Source organism: Rhineura floridana, chromosome 4 (assembly GCF_030035675.1).
Source record: "Rhineura floridana isolate rRhiFlo1 chromosome 4, rRhiFlo1.hap2, whole genome shotgun sequence".
Taxonomy (NCBI): domain Eukaryota; kingdom Metazoa; phylum Chordata; class Lepidosauria; order Squamata; family Rhineuridae; genus Rhineura; species Rhineura floridana.
In genome coordinates this window covers 181,124,819-181,140,465 of record NC_084483.1, presented here as the reverse complement: position 1 = coordinate 181,140,465, position 15,647 = coordinate 181,124,819, and the positions used below count along the sequence as shown (strand labels likewise).

Below are 15,647 nucleotides of genomic sequence, written 5' to 3'. Positions count from 1 at the left end.
ATTCCATCAGTAACGGTTGTAGGAAAAAAGTATTTTAAAACAATACATTGTCTAGATTATGGATTTAGTTAGACAGCACTGGCGTGCACATTGGTGCACAAATGCTTTGCTATAGCAACACTAAGCTTCAATAACACTAATAAATAACATTCCTCATCGAAAGGAAGGAGGCAAGATGGCGATCAGGAAGGATGCCTAGTTTCGAAGCTCCACTCCTGTTTTTTTCTTTACTAATGTTTTTTTTTACCTTGTATTTTATCTTACTAAACTCCCACTACACTTTTCAAAGGGTAGCACTTTTTTCCTCCGGCTGCCTGAAGGCTTTCAAACTATTCTACATTATTTTCCTCTAAGGACATTTCTAGGAAATTTTACGGTGAGCTCGGCTCTTCCCAGACTGATGCCTAATCATCACTGGAAAAAGAAAGCTCCCGTGGAGGACTAATTGAGATCTGCCTGTGTAATCAAGCTGACAGATAAGGAGTATTTACAACGTAAGTGCCCTGTCTTGGGTCTAGTTCGTTCCCTCTGTCCTCTGTGTTTAAGTAACCGAGTATGGTTCTTACGAGACAAATGCATAAAGAACTGGGCCTCTCTCCATTAAAGGATATAAAGAACCTTTCTTACCATACTTTCCAAACTAAAATCACCTCCTACCTTTACCGAAACGATGGGGGTAGAGAGACCCAGGGGAAAGCTTTTTCACCAACTAAGCTGGAAGAGAACAACTTAACGGGGAAAGTCAACCCCCCCACAGGAGCAGGCCAATTGACTCCGACCCCACCTTTGGATGTAAACGAGGCCCTAGACTGGTCTGTTGATTTGAGAGACGTGGGAAATAATCTACTCTGGACTCCTGACCTCCAGACCCCAGGGTCTTTGGCCCAAGAATTAGAAGAAGCCCTACTTCAATCTAATGAGCTTTGTGCCAGCTCTGAGCTGACAGCAAACAAAGCTGGACCAACAATGTCAGCTGACTCATGATGTTTTTCATAGGAGGCCTGACCCCCCTCTACTGGACACTCCACGAAATGACCTTTCTCCTAATGACCCGGTCCAGTTAGACTCCTTCCTAGCTTCAATTCGGAAGGAAATTTCATGCATCAAGGTCTTTATAATGGAAGCAAATAACCTCCTTACCACTCTGACGGAATTTAAAAAACTCTGCATTCCACCTGAAGCTGGGCAAAACGTGGCCTCCTTCCGACCAGTTAAGACCACATACATTACAAGACGGAGTAAACACCCTTGTAAGTCCAGAAGTGCTGCTCAGGGGAAGAAACCCAAAAATGTCAAGAATTTCAAACGCCCAAGATCACAGAAGATGAATTTTTCCAAACTGTTTAAAGTTCTGGACCAGCTAGTTAAAGAAAGCAACCCACAGAGAAATTCTGTTTCATCTCAAGACCCCCTCCTCCATCAATCAAAGTCGCAAGAGGAAGACTCTCCAGCGGCAGTAACTTCTTCTACTTTAAATTACTCAAAGGAGCTTCATTTAACTCCATGTCAGCCAGTTCCAGTACATCCTCTGAGAGTTTCTACTACTTCTGGTATGCAAACTCAGAAATTTGGATGGAATCTAAGGTACAGCTCTAACAAAGTTGTCCTCTTGAACTGTTCTGGCCTCAACATTAGAGATTTGTTACCCCACCGAAAGAGACAAATCTTTACACTTCTCCGGGCAATCCCTTTGCGACGGATTAAGGAGTCTGACATTAGCTATGTTGAATACCTTTCTGTTGCCCCTGCAAACTCAAGGGTCCTGTTAACTCTTAGGAACCTGGACGTTGTGCGTTCAATCCGCCTGAATAAGCATATATTGGCTGCCAGGGGAGTTTACCTAGAGAGGCATTTTTATAACAATGTTCCACCTATTCCTTTCATGTCATCTTCCTCAAAATCAGGAAACGATTATTTGATACAGGCCACTTCATCAAAGCGGTCTGTCCTATTGCCCATGGTACCCCCTGCAAGGCAGATTGCCTCCCCGGCGTGTCCACAAGCCGTGGTTTCTCTTCCGCAAATGAGTCCTTTGAAATCCCTTCCCCCCGACCCCCTTCACTTACCTGATTTTGGCATGGCCATCTCCGGCCTCGATGATGGACACCTGTTGAACTATAACTCCTTTTTTATAGAAGAAAGGGACCTGTTTTTGAATTTTGAGTTTCTCCCTGCACCCTCCCAGTGGGATATTATTTCAAGATTGCATTTGCTTGCTCAAAGGTTACAATCAAAGATGCTCCAGTCTGAAACCCCTATACCTCTTCTGATGGAGCTTCAGGGGCTGCAGATCAATCTATTCATCTTCTGGAGAATTGTGAAGTAACTTGTCAACATCCACCTCAAGACACTGCTTGCTCGCCCAAGAGTGACTTTTTGATCATGCACAATTCCTCAACCTTGAGGGAATCAATATGTGCAGAAGGTGTCGATAGGGGGACTCTGGCCCAGGTTACTGGTAACTTAGCAACGGCCACGGTCTCGCATACTGTAATTATCCATCATCCACCACCTGGGAAATCTTCATTAGACGGTGGAGAGATATTGGGATCGCATACAACTCCATCTTGGTTAGATCTAAGATATTTGGAGGACTTAGAATTAGCTTCTCCATCAAAATGTCACCCAATGCCAACGCTACCTCTTTCTCTATTCCCTACATCAAATGTTAGTAGACAACTATGTAAAGTGGACTCATGTATTTCCTCTATTGTCACCCAAGATTTGCCCCAGAAAATTTCGAATGGCCCAGCTTCTCCCTGACGATCCAGTCCCCATTTTCCCTCAAATCACCCGTCTTTAAATGTTATTTCATGGAATGTTGCAAGGTGGGAAAATAAGTTGTCAGACCATTCGTTTAGGGATTTCTGCATGCAATCGCAGATAGTATGTCTTCAAGAAACTTGGGCCACCTCTACAGCTTGCCCCACCCTCCCGGGATATGAGTCTTTCTCTAGCCCAGCCACCCCGTCATCTAAGGGGGGAAGATCAGTAGGTGGCTTAGCCACTCTGATCTCTTCTGATTTAAACCTTAGTACCTCCCAGCTCTCATTTTCAACTACTAATGACATCTTGGTTATACAGATGGTATGGCCTTCAAACCTGAAAGTCTTTCTCATAAACGTTTATGCTCCCCCAGCCAAGTATAAGCAAAAGGCCATGGCTTTCTGGTCAGAATTAGACTCGGCCTTAAATGAAATATTCCAGTCAGAATGTGATCCCCTTATTCTCATGACTGGGGACTTTAACGCTCGGCTGGGGGCGAATAACCTGGCCATTGGGGAGAAAATGGGCTTAGCTCCGGAAGATTTGTCATTTTGCCCCCTAGGTCATCACGCGACGAGGTTATAACATCTTCGGGTTGCTCGCTTTTTGCTTTAGTGATCAAATACCATTTTTTAATTTGTAATGGTAGTCCTAACAACCCATATGCAGACTCATATACTTTTTACGGGCCTAGAGGACTGTCATCGATTTTATGTTTCTTTCTCCTGCTTTAAGGTATTATTTTTTGGATTTTACTGTGCTTTCTAGATCAGAAAGCGATCATATACCTATAAGTTCCTCCTTTTCTCTTCCTATTCCTTCAGCAATCCCCAGTGCTATCCTCTCAGAAAACCTTTCCCTCACTGGCATAAGGAGGCTATGCTGGGACGGGAGACTTCAAGAGAATTTGATCAATTTTCTCCACTCCCCGGCCTTACTTGCTTGGCGAGAACATTTTTTAAGTTCCACTGACCCCCTTGACCTTTATGGGGCCTTTATTGAGGCATTAAGGTCCCGGCTATCCACCTCTCACCCTCCATCTAAGAGGAAATGTGGACGGTTTGATGGCCAGTGCACACAACTAAAAAAAACCCTTGCTGGCGCCGTAAGAACCCTGAAAAGAGTAAACTCCTCTGAAAATCTAGACTCTTACATTTTTTGGCGCAGGGCTTATAAAAACCTACTTCGGAAAAAAAAGGCAATGTTTGTACGGCAACAATGGTCGGACCTGACCCTAGTGCTAGCCGAACATAATTTGGCTAGCTTTTGGGGCATAATATCGAGAGGGATCAAAGGGGATTATTCTCCTATCGATAATCCAATTACCCCCTCTCAATGGTATGCACATTTTACAGATATCTTTGCTGGGGACCCCTTGATAGATGCCCGCCTTAGCTTAGTCACTGTGGCCCTCCAGACATGCAAGGAGTGGGCCCCAGTGAGTCTGGAAGAAGTGCTTGTACTAATTAATTCTCTCCCTTCCAAGAAAGCCCCAGGTCAGGATATGATTCCTGCTGAACTTTTCAAAGCCACCCCTGACTGGTGGGCACCCATTTTTGCTAAGCTATTTTCTTTCATAAACCAGCACGGCTCTATCCCTAAGGGTTGGTCTGACAGCATTGTGATCCCAATACACAAAAAGGGCTCTAAATCCGACCCCAAAAATTACAGGCCTATCAGCCTCATTGATGTGGCTGCAAAACTATACTCTAAATACCTGTTAGGGAAGTTACAACTTTGGGCCCTCGAGAACAAGAGCACTGCAGAGGAACAGGCGGGCTTTACAAAGGGCAAGTCTACTTTAGACCATTGCTTTACTCTTGCACATTTGATTCAGAAATATGCCCTTCAAAAGAGAAGAGAGCTGTTTGTGACCTTTGTCGACTTCTCCTCAGCATTCGATCTGATTGACCGATCGAGACTCTGGCAAAAACTCACGGGGACAAACATCGACCGCCACCTCCTCTGCCTCCTACAACTACTCAATTTTAATACGTCCCTTAGGGTTAGGGTTGGCCCAAGTGGTGCCCTATCAGAGGCAGTGCCCACAGGGAGAGGTGTCTGACAAGGTTGCTTGCTGGCGCCACTCCTTTTTAACCTTTATATCAACAGCATTGTTAATATTTTGGCGGGGCCGGAATTCTTCCCCCCTCGAATCTTAAACACAAAGCTGTCAGTACTGCTTTATGCTGACGACCTAGCATTGATTTCCATCACTCAGGTGGGCATGAGGCGATTGTTATCCTCTTTGGGTTCCTACTGTCGAAATGAACACCTCAAAATTAATCATTCCAAGACTGTGGTGGTAGTTTTTGGGAAAAAGTCCAAACAGCATGTGTGGAAACTAAATGATAGGCCCATTCTCCAACTACGCCAGTTTAGATATTTGGGCCTCACTTTTACTTCTCTATCCTGGAATCCACACATCACAGCAATGAATTTAAAAATGTCCTATTCCATCCAATCGCTGTGCCGTTTCTTCTATTTCAAAGGTGGAAAGGCTGTCCCCCCTGCAGTCGAGGTGTTCCAAAAGAAACTCATTCCAACCCTCCTTTATGGTGCCAAGATTTGGGGCTATGTGAGGATCCCATCCCTAGAGAAGCTACAAAACGCCTTTATTCGAAAGATCCTGGCCCTTCCAAAAGGGATGCCGTCCGCCCTCTTGAGGCTGGAAACTGGCTCACACTCTCTAGAAGCATTGGCTCATGTAGCCCTTGCTTCTTTTTGGCTAAAATTGGTGGCCATGGATGACTCAAGGTTGCCAAAGAAATGTTATCTTGAGCAACTCCAGAACCCTGAGCAAGAAAATTGGCTAGCAAGGACTAAATTAATTTTAGCTTTTTATGGGATAAGCATTGAAACTGCTCCCTCATACGTATCCCCCAGAACAAAAGCTTGGCTGAGGGACAGAATTATTTTTTATGCATCAAGATGGGATCTGGTCTCTGCCTCACACTCCTCTTTTTCGCATTGGCATTCAATATACAAAACATTCTTCAAACTGGAGCCCTATCTCTCCTTCCTAGAAGCGCCATGGTTGAGAACCGCATTCACTGCCTTTCGCTTCCAATCAATGCCCTCCGCGCTTCTGGATGGGAGATATAGACGTATCCCATTTCACCTTCACTGCTGCCCATGCAACTCAGGTGATGTGGAGGATATTTTCCATTACTTGCTGTGTTGCTCCCTTTACAAAGATCCTTGGGCTAAGTTCTTATCCACTATTAGCCAGAGCTTGGAAAAGTTACTTTTTTGAACTACGACTCCCATCAGCCCCAGCCAGCATGGCCACTGGATTGGGCTGATGGGAGTTGTAGTTCAAAAAAGTAACTTTTCCAAGCTCTGCTATTAGCAATCTCATTAAGGATAGGCCTCCGCTTGAACAGGTTTGCACCCTGCTTGTGGGCAATGACCCTTTTATATCACGCCAAGTTGCTAAGTTCGCCCTTGCGGCAGCAAAAATTAGAGCTAAAACCCAAAGACAGTCCCCGCCGCCAGTGTCTTTACCCTCTCAATCCTTGTAAATAAACTGTTGGCTGCATTGGTATAGACTTCTGTCTTATTTTTAACTTTTAACTTTTTATGTGTTTTTAACAGGACTCCTGGTGTTTGTATTGGGTTGTTTCTGTTGTTTATATGATGTTTACATGTATTTGCGGTGGCCTACGATCTGTAAGCAATAAACTTTATTCATTCACTCATCATCATACCTATAGAATGCTTTAGAATTCTCAAATTCACACACATTGTTTCACTAATCCTTATAAAAGTTCTGTAACATAGGGTAGTATTAAGGCCAAACTAGGCAATATGATCAGTGAGTAAATCAGTTAGATGACATGTAAATGAGTGAATGTCTTGAATTTGTCATACGGCCAGATAAGATCAAATATTAACCCTTTCCTCCAGTACAGTCCTCAACACTACTAATTTATTAGCACCAATGCTAATGGCACCAATGATAGCTTAGGAAAGGGGGGAGGAAGCTGATTCTTCTCCCCCCAACTGCCATGTGTATGGGAAAAGTTAAATTCCCTCTAATTGCAATTGCCCCTCCCCCCTTTTTCATTATTTTTAATGGAAATAAAACCTCCAGAAGTTAAATGTATTCATACATTTAACACATCATGTAATACACATAGTCTAGTTTAGACCCATGTTGTGGATAGGGGCAATAGGAAGGGTTCTTGTTTGGTATTTTAAAAATGTGTGTGAAATAGGAATAGTTTCGTGGTCCTATTTCTTAGCAGAGATATAAACACAAACAGCGGGATGAGAATCAACCAGTCCACCCTTTCCCTCAGACACAAATAATTAAAGACACAATCTTCTTAAGTAAAAGATAAAGAATGTTTACTCACAACCTTTCTAATGTTCAGAAACATAGGCTCTAGCTTAGATAGAAAAGTAGAAGTCTCAGTCCATGATAATGGTCATCTTGGAGAGGAGCATGTGCATGCTTCACTCTCCTCAGGCTTAATGGAGAATATGCAAAAATCCCAGACAAAGGAGGAGGAAGAGAAAGCCAGGTAACCCCATCCTTTAGGAAGTTACATCACTGGTAAACAGGTACATGGGATATTTCTGAAATATCCCTTAAAAGGAACATGCAAGTTTGCTTATTCTAACAATTCCAAGGCTAGGAGATGATGGCTTTCCTAAGGCTATGTTGTAAGTTCATTATTGAAGTAAGATTTGAATTGGGAACTTCCAGACTTGCAGTTTTACTACACCAGCATCAGAAGCCAAATTAGATGGTGCCCATGGCCTGCAAACAGAAGAAAGGGGTAGGGGACATGGAATTTAATTTCTGACCCATCACCCACTACCTAGTACATTTTCTGCTGCTTTGCATGGAAACTGATTTTGTGCATGTAATGTATGCAAGTGGCAATCACGCAAGTTGACTGCATGCTATTGTTTTCTGCACACATCCAATGGGACCACTAGAGCTGCTCGCATGGCAACAGCCACAAGGTCTACGTATCTTGTGTGGTTGTTTCTTGTATATATAAAATGGAATCCATGGCTATGTGGAAATGGTTTTGCAGTGGCAGCCATGCCATAGTTACTACTTCTGGGTCTAGTTGAAAAGTGAAAATAAGGAAGCCATAAGAGGTGGATTCCTCTCTGAAGAGGATTGACATATTCATCCCTGTAGTGCTTGTTCTGTGTAAACATTATAAGTCAGGGATGGGGAAACTCTAGTTCCTCAGATGTTGCTAGACTACATTGCCCATTGTCCCTGCCCATTGGTCATGCTGGATGAGGCTGATGGGAGTTGGAAGGCCATAGGTTCTCCACCCCTGTAATAAGAGTACCATCTATTTTTCCTCTTCCCATCTTGCACCTCAAGTGAATATGCCTGTATTGTAGTGTAGGAAGCAGAGCCAAAACCAATTCTGGGTTAACCCATCATGATTTAAGTTCAGTATAATTTTCCTAAGATGTAGAGATGTTCTCTTTTTCTTAAAATGTTTTACTTTGGCCCTCCAAATGTTGCTGAATTACAACTCCCATCAGCCCTAGCAAGCACAGCCAGTGATATTGGGAATTGTAGTTCAGCAACATCTGGTGGGTCACACCTGATATAGAGCGTTCATTGCAAGATCACCACTGTTCTCTAGTATACAGTTGGTTGACTTTGTTCTCCTCTTGAACACCCTTTCAGTTCCTGCACTACGTGCTGTTGGAGACCAAGAAAGTAGAGATGGTTTATATGAAAAATGGCAAATGTTGCTTGCCTACATACTGCACTTCCTGCCCTTCAGTATAATCAGCATAGCACTTTTTAGTACTTTTATCTATTGGTAAGTACAATAGCAGTTGGTAAGATGACTGAACCTTTCTGCATATAAATTGCTGCTTGTCAAATATAGGAGTTGTTCTGCTGCCATATCGCTTTGGCTTTTTGAGGATCTGAAGAAGGCAAAAGTAAGATCATAGAGTTGGAAGGGACCTCAAAGGTAATCTAACCCAACTTCCTGCTGATGCAGGAAATACACTATTACAGCATCCCTGATAGGTGGCCATCTAGCCTATGGTAAAAAAAACCCAATGAAGGAGTGTTTACTACATAACATCAGCCAAATGTTTAGCTGAAATCCTTTTTCTTGTAATTTTGAACTCATTGGTTCGGACAAACTGAAAACAAAATTTCTCCATCATTTGTGCTACAGACCTTCAAATATTTGAGGGTAGAGATTGTATCACCTCTTAATTGTCTCTTCCCTAAGATAACATGTCCAACTCTTTCAACCTTTCTGCATAGGACTTTGTAGATTTCTATCTTCTATCTTGCTCATGGTGAAAATAATAATAATACACAGCTCTTACCTGCTCAGCTCTGAATCCCTCACTGGTTTATACACATCTGGTCTATACACATCCAGCAAAATGATACTTCTTTTTGGAGTGTATCACTTTGATCTGGCATAGGAAGGAATCACAACTTTGAATGTACACCCATGTAGAAAGCTCCTACCATGTGGAAGTGTGGCCCATCAAGGAGAAAGATTCTACCCAAGGCCTCTTCTTGATGCTTTTTTCTCCACAGCAGTTGCTTGTGAAGGGGCACTAATCAAAGCTGTTTCTATTTCTGCTCAGTCAGGGGCCATTTTCTTTATTTATTTCAGAGTGGAAAGAGAATATTCAAAATATTGCTGCTGCTTTAAAAAACTCCCTTTTTATTTATGCAGGACTGTAGGATTATACCCAGAAGCTTCTAACTTTGGATATTTCTTTGCTGCCATGTTAGTACCTCATATAATAGGTGAACTGCTTGCACTTACTTGTCTTGGTGTCATTCAAAATCCCAATGTGGTGAGTGGAATAGTGGTACTACTTAACACAGCAGGTATCCTAGCTGGAAGTGGACTTGTCAGGTAAGGTGAAGTGCTATTTGTGAATATAATTATATTGTGAATGAATGATTTATGTTTATAGTGATAATAAATGCTATCGGGAGATGTTGTTTGATGGATAATGTGATGGCAGCGTTGGCCATCAACCAGATCATCTCTATAGGCTTCATAAAAATGTACAAATATAAGAGCTCTGCTAGATCAGAACAAAGATCCATGTGATTCATTTTGTTGCTGCCAAGCAGTGCCCCCAACTCCCAACTCCGCGAGCCTCCCCAGAAGGATACCATGGTCGATGGTATCAAACGCCGCTGAGAGATCAAGGAGAATCAACAGAGTCACACTCCCCCTGTCCCTCTCCCGACAAAGGTCATCATACAGGGCGACCAAGGCTGTTTCGGTGCCAAAACCGGGCCTAAAACCGGATTGAAACGGATCCAGATAATCGGTTTCATCCAAAAGCGCCTGGAGCTGGCCGGCGACCACCCGTTCCAAGACCTTGCCCAAAAAAGGGACATTCGCCACCGGCCTGTAGTTGTTCAGAACATCTGGGTCAAAAGAAGGTTTCTTCAAAAGAGGTCTCACTACTGCCTCCTTGAGACTACCAGGGACTACTCCCTCTCTCAAGGAGGCATTTATCACCTCTTTGGCCCAGCCGGTGGTTACAGCCCTGCCGGCCTTCACCAGCCAAGATGGGCAAGGATCCAGGGCGGACGTGGTCGCCCGCACCATTCCAAGCACCTTGTCCACTTCCTCAAGCTGCACCAACTGAAATTCATCCAACAATGAAGGACAATATCAATAATAACAATAATAACAATATCATCTTATGCTATGGCAGTAAATTCTATAAATTACATGCTATGTGCAGAAGTACTTTCTTTTGTCTGTCCTGAAACTCCCACCATTCCGTTTCATTGGATGCCCCTGGGTTTTACTATGAAGGAACAAACATTTCTCTCTGTCCACACCATGCATAAAGTTACAAACCTCTATAATTTCCCCCACCTTTGTTTCTGAACTAAACTGCCCCCCCCCTCCAAATTTCCTTGTGGGAGAAAGGTGTTCATTTCTAGCTCTGCAATAACTTTTTTTGAGTTTGGGCAATCTGAAAACCATATTCACAATTCAGTCACACCATAGACTTTTAGTGCGATACTGGTCATCTTACTTCTAAATGCTTTCCTAATAATTGCCTTCCACATATAATATACAAAATGTAATACAAACAGTTACAAACAGCATAAAATAATAGAAAATCAAATTTAAAACAATACAAAGTGAACAGCCATGGCAAAGATTTATTCATCTGGCTGGGAAAGCTTGTCGGAACAAAAGGGTCTTCAGTTGTTCTCAGGAATTGCAGACAGAGGCTGCCTGTCATACAGTGGCAGGAATGCTGCTCCAGAGAAAGGGGGAAGGCACACTGAAAGCTCTGCTCCAAGTTATTGCGGAGCAGGCTTCCTCTGTCTTTGGAACTTGAAGAAGTTCTCCTGCAGACTGCAGTGACCTCCTGCTGCCCAACGTGTGGCCCAATCCTCTGTGTTTACCCAAAAGTAAATTTGAATTCAGTGGCACTTACACCCAAGTGGGAGCCAGTGTGGCGTAGTGGTTAAGGTGTTGGACTATGACCTGGGAGACCAGGGTTCGAATCCCCACACAGCCATGAAGCTCATTGGGTGACCTTGGGCCAGTCACTGCCTCTCAGCCTCAGAGGAAGGCAATGGTAAACCACCGTTGAATACCGCCTACCATGAAAACCCTATTCACATGGTCGCCATAAGTCGGGATCGACTTGGAGGCAGTCCATTTCCATTTACACCTAAGTAAAGTTACATAGGATTGTAGCTTTTGGCCTTAAAAGTTTGCCTTTGTACAGTTTGTATTGGAAACAAGAATTGGGTGCTCCATCTACATCATTCCCTCATATTTCCGATTCAAGTCTTTGCATACTCAACCAAATGTAGTCAAAATGACACCACCCATGCACAAGAAGGAATATCACCAGACTTGGGGTAACCCTGAGGTTTGTTCAAGTACAAAAATATTTTAAGGAAAATACGTCCCTAAAGGAAGGCACCTCCCCCAAAAGCAGCCTGTGAGGACTTAGTGGCCACAGAATGATGATTGGCTGAAGGGATGTGTAGAAACTGGGTGGAGGGGCAATAAAATGAAGTGGCTGGGAAAAGGGGAGGAAGAAAGGCCCAATGGATATAAAAGGATACTGTGCATAGAGCAATCTCATTGTCTGGATAGGTCATTTCTTAATTTTTAGATGTCTCCAGCTATTTTTAAATGTATCTAGTGAGAGTTGCCTGTAGAGTGGAGAAATCCAACATTTTAACGTAGCTGGGATTGGGCACAAGTATGTCCATCCCATCCCCTTTTAAAAAATAGTCACAAAGCAGTCTAATGAGTATTCAGCCTGATCAATGGGCATGAAATGCTGACTATTGTTGGTGGGGGTAGAGGAAAACCTGGAGGAGGAGGGAGAAATGCAGTGGCTGGAACCCTGAACAAATACACCCCACAATGCAGTATTTGATTGCAAGGTCCTACTTTTCAATATAGACACACATTTATTTACTGAGGTTATTAAAGGGAAAGAAGACAAATAGATTTACTCACTATTGTTTTGCCCAAGTTAATACTGTGGCCCCAATGAGTAGCAGTAATTGACCTTGATACTGTTACAGGATTGGATGGTTAGAATAGCCCCCTGTATCTGTTGGGGTGAAGTTGTATTACAGAGACCTGTTGAACTGGGCAAACCAGTTTAGTTCTGGCCAACCCAGTCTCTTGGTGAGTTAATGTGTCTGTTGATGGGCCGATCAGAGTGATCCCCCTCATCATGGCGGCAGGAGGTTGTCTGTGTTAGTTAGTCTGAGGTAAAGCTGGAAGCTGAAAAGACACAGAGAAGCTTGCTGCTCTCTGTGCTGAACCCCAAGCTATGGTTTTGGGATGCCTCTCCTTCAAGTCAAATAGGGGAGCAAGATCTGTCGGGAGTATCAATGCTGAGAAGCCCTCAACATATAAAGACACCATCATCTCTACTGACCTTCATTCCAAGGAAACCAGACCCTGGGTAAGCGCAGGGACCCTGGAAGTCTTTCACCTCTCGGAAACTGAGGTGTGCGCAACAATGTCTTGCTTGCTCCATGCTAAGGAAATATATTATATAATATTATATATATATAATTATACGTATATATATTTATAAAGTGTTACTATGGTATTTGAAACTAAATGCTATGGTACATGCTGGACTACAGTAGGGCCCCACTTATACGGCAGCTTAGGGACCAGACCCCCGCCGTAAAGCAAAAATCGCCGAAAAGTGGAACATTGATCAGCTGTAATGCGGAGAGCTCCAGCTGACAGTGCTTGGCCCCTGAAGCTCCCCCCGCAACAGCTGATCGATGTTCCACTTTTCCGTGCATCGCTCTCCCCCCCCCGCTCGCTCACCCTCATTATGGTGTAGTACTCCCCTTCTGTGGCAGGCTCCATCGTGGATCACAGGGAGGGAACTGCCTGCCTCCCCGTGCCTGCTTGCTCACCCTCTGCCACCTCCCTCGCTCATCCCCCCTTGCCCGCTCTCCCTCCCCCGCCTGTTTGCGCACACTTGCTCTCTGCCACCTCCCTCGCTCGTCTCCCCTTGCCCGCTCGCTCTCCCTCCTGCCTGTTTGCGCTCTTACTTGCCCTCCGCCGCCTCCCTCACTCATCCCCCCTTGCCTGCTCGCTTTCCCCCTTGCCTGTTCGCTCATGCACTCTCTCTCTCTCTGCCACCTCCCTCAACAATAAAATGGCGCTGGATGCCCTTCTTGGACTCAGCTGCTGAGTGTGTTGTCAGAGCTTGGATACGTTTCTTTTTTGAACTACAAGTCCTATCAGCCCAACTGTAGTTTAAAAAAGGAACGTTTCCAAGCTCCGACGACGCACTCAGGGCATCGGGTGCCATCAATTTGCATCATGCCGCAAAAACAGAACAAGCGCCAAACATATACGACATGGGCACAATTCAAAAACGCCGCATTAGCGAAGAGCCGAGAAGCGAAGCGCCATAAAGCGGGGCCCTACTGTACTGCCAGAAACCATCTCCCTCCTGCCCCCATATTCTCTCTATCCACTATAATGTGGGGATATTCATCCTGTAACATGGTGATCATGTTGCATGTTAAGTAACACTAGATTGTACAGGGTAGTAGCAGAGAAGATACAGAACTGCTGTTTTCTGCAACAGCCCTACATGTACCACCTAGTTCTAGGGAGCTACCCAGCCAAACAAAAATGGTGTACATTTTAGGGGGAGAGTTATTATGCACTTTTGGCTCTGTTGTTGAAGTAAGTGGAATGTAGAAGTGCTTAATATGAGCTGGATTGTGCCTTGAGATTTTGCTGACGATGGAAACATTGCATGGTATATATGTGACTTTCATTTTATCTATTTTTGAAGGAGTTTGGAGGAAATGCCTACTCCGATTAAAATGCTAAGTCATCTAGCATTCCAAAAGTATGCCAGTGAAATTCTTGTTGTGAATGAGTTTTCTGAATTAAAATTTACATGTGGTAAGTACTAAAATAATTTTGTTGATAATTTTATTGGTAAGATTTATATCTAACCCTTCATCAGAAATTATCTCAGGGAGGGTTACAATTTTTATTAAAAAAGACCAATAAAATAGAGTTAAAATAAAATAAAATATAACCTGAAAAAAATCATTCAGCTATCCTATTAGAACATTAAGAGCTTTGCTGTTTAGTTCAAGTACACAAGTAGTCCAGGATCCTGTTCTCACCGTGGTTGACCTATGGGAAGGCTGCCGGAAGGACCTGAGTGCCACAGCACTCCGAGTCCCTACCATCAGCATACCTTAGATCCCTACAATTAATCAGCTAAAGATACATAAAATCCTTACAAAGCCTGGAGGAAAAGGCTTCAGCTGATGTTGAAATACAGCAAGTGTGGGTGCCAATCAAATCTTCAGGGGGGAGGGTGTTCCATAACCAGAAGATCACAGAGAAGGCCCTCCTGCAAGTCATACATCCTGTAACCTCCTTCAGTGATGGTACTACCACAATGACCTCCTCAGCCAGTTTCAAAGCTTGGGAAGGATAGTATGGACAAGGGCACTCCTTTATGTAACTGGGTCCTTAGCTGTTCAGAGTTTTTTATTTCAAGACCAGCATTTTGAATTGAGCCTGGTGACAAATGCAGATCTTTTAAGAATTAATGCTATGTGATCCCATAGAGTTAGGCCCACTAAAACCCTGACCTCTGCATTTTGCACCAGTTGCATCATCATGGGCAGTCCCATGTAGTGAATTACAATAGTCCAGGTGGGAAGTTACTAGAACATGTGGCCAGGCTATCCCCATCCAGGAATAGGCAGAGCTGGAAAAAGGCAACCCTTACCACTGAGGTAACCTGGGCTTCTAGTGGCAGGGCAGAAACCCAAATTTATTCACTCTGATCCAGCAAGGAAGATGTTTGCACATTGGCAAACACATCACATTTTTTGACTAGACAGCTAATAGCAGCAACAGAGCTGGGAATCTGAATAGTAGTCAAACAGCTGCAAAGGGCTGGGAGTCTGGAACAAGAATGGTGCAATTTGTGGAGGCAAAGCAGTTGCTGGTGCTTAACTTTTCTTCTATTTGCCACTTTCTCCCATAACTTCCTCCTTCCAGCTGGCTTCTATGCCCGTATCTGCTGTATTGTGGGGGAAAGGCTTGAAAGTGGATGGAGAAGAGTTAAACATCCCTCTCCCATCTATCACTTCTATACTGCCAATCACATTCTTCCCAGCTGCACTAAATGTAGCTATTTGGTGGCTATGGAATTCCTGGCACAGTATTTACTACACAAAAATCTGCTTCTCAGGTAAGCGTCAGAAACAGGGGTGAGGGGAGAAACCTGTTTGCTGGCTACTGCAACTGTATAGATATATAAAAAATGGCAGTAACTGAGACTATGACTTGGTTTGCACAACACGGTAAGCCAAAGTATGGCTTAGTGAG

General features: G+C 43.8%; 1 protein-coding gene across 1 annotated transcript in view; it reads left to right on the top strand.

Moving 5' to 3' along the window:
• ABCG5 (ATP binding cassette subfamily G member 5) overlaps window positions 1-15,647 on the top strand; it is a 46,785-nt gene that overhangs the window by 30,611 nt on the left and 527 nt on the right. Inside the window, exons 10-13 of the mRNA XM_061626125.1 lie at window positions 8,438-8,576; window positions 9,465-9,650; window positions 14,083-14,195; window positions 15,318-15,510. Coding sequence (XP_061482109.1) covers window positions 8,438-8,576; window positions 9,465-9,650; window positions 14,083-14,195; window positions 15,318-15,510 — 631 coding nt within the window. The remainder of the gene's footprint in view (window positions 1-8,437; window positions 8,577-9,464; window positions 9,651-14,082; window positions 14,196-15,317; window positions 15,511-15,647) is intronic.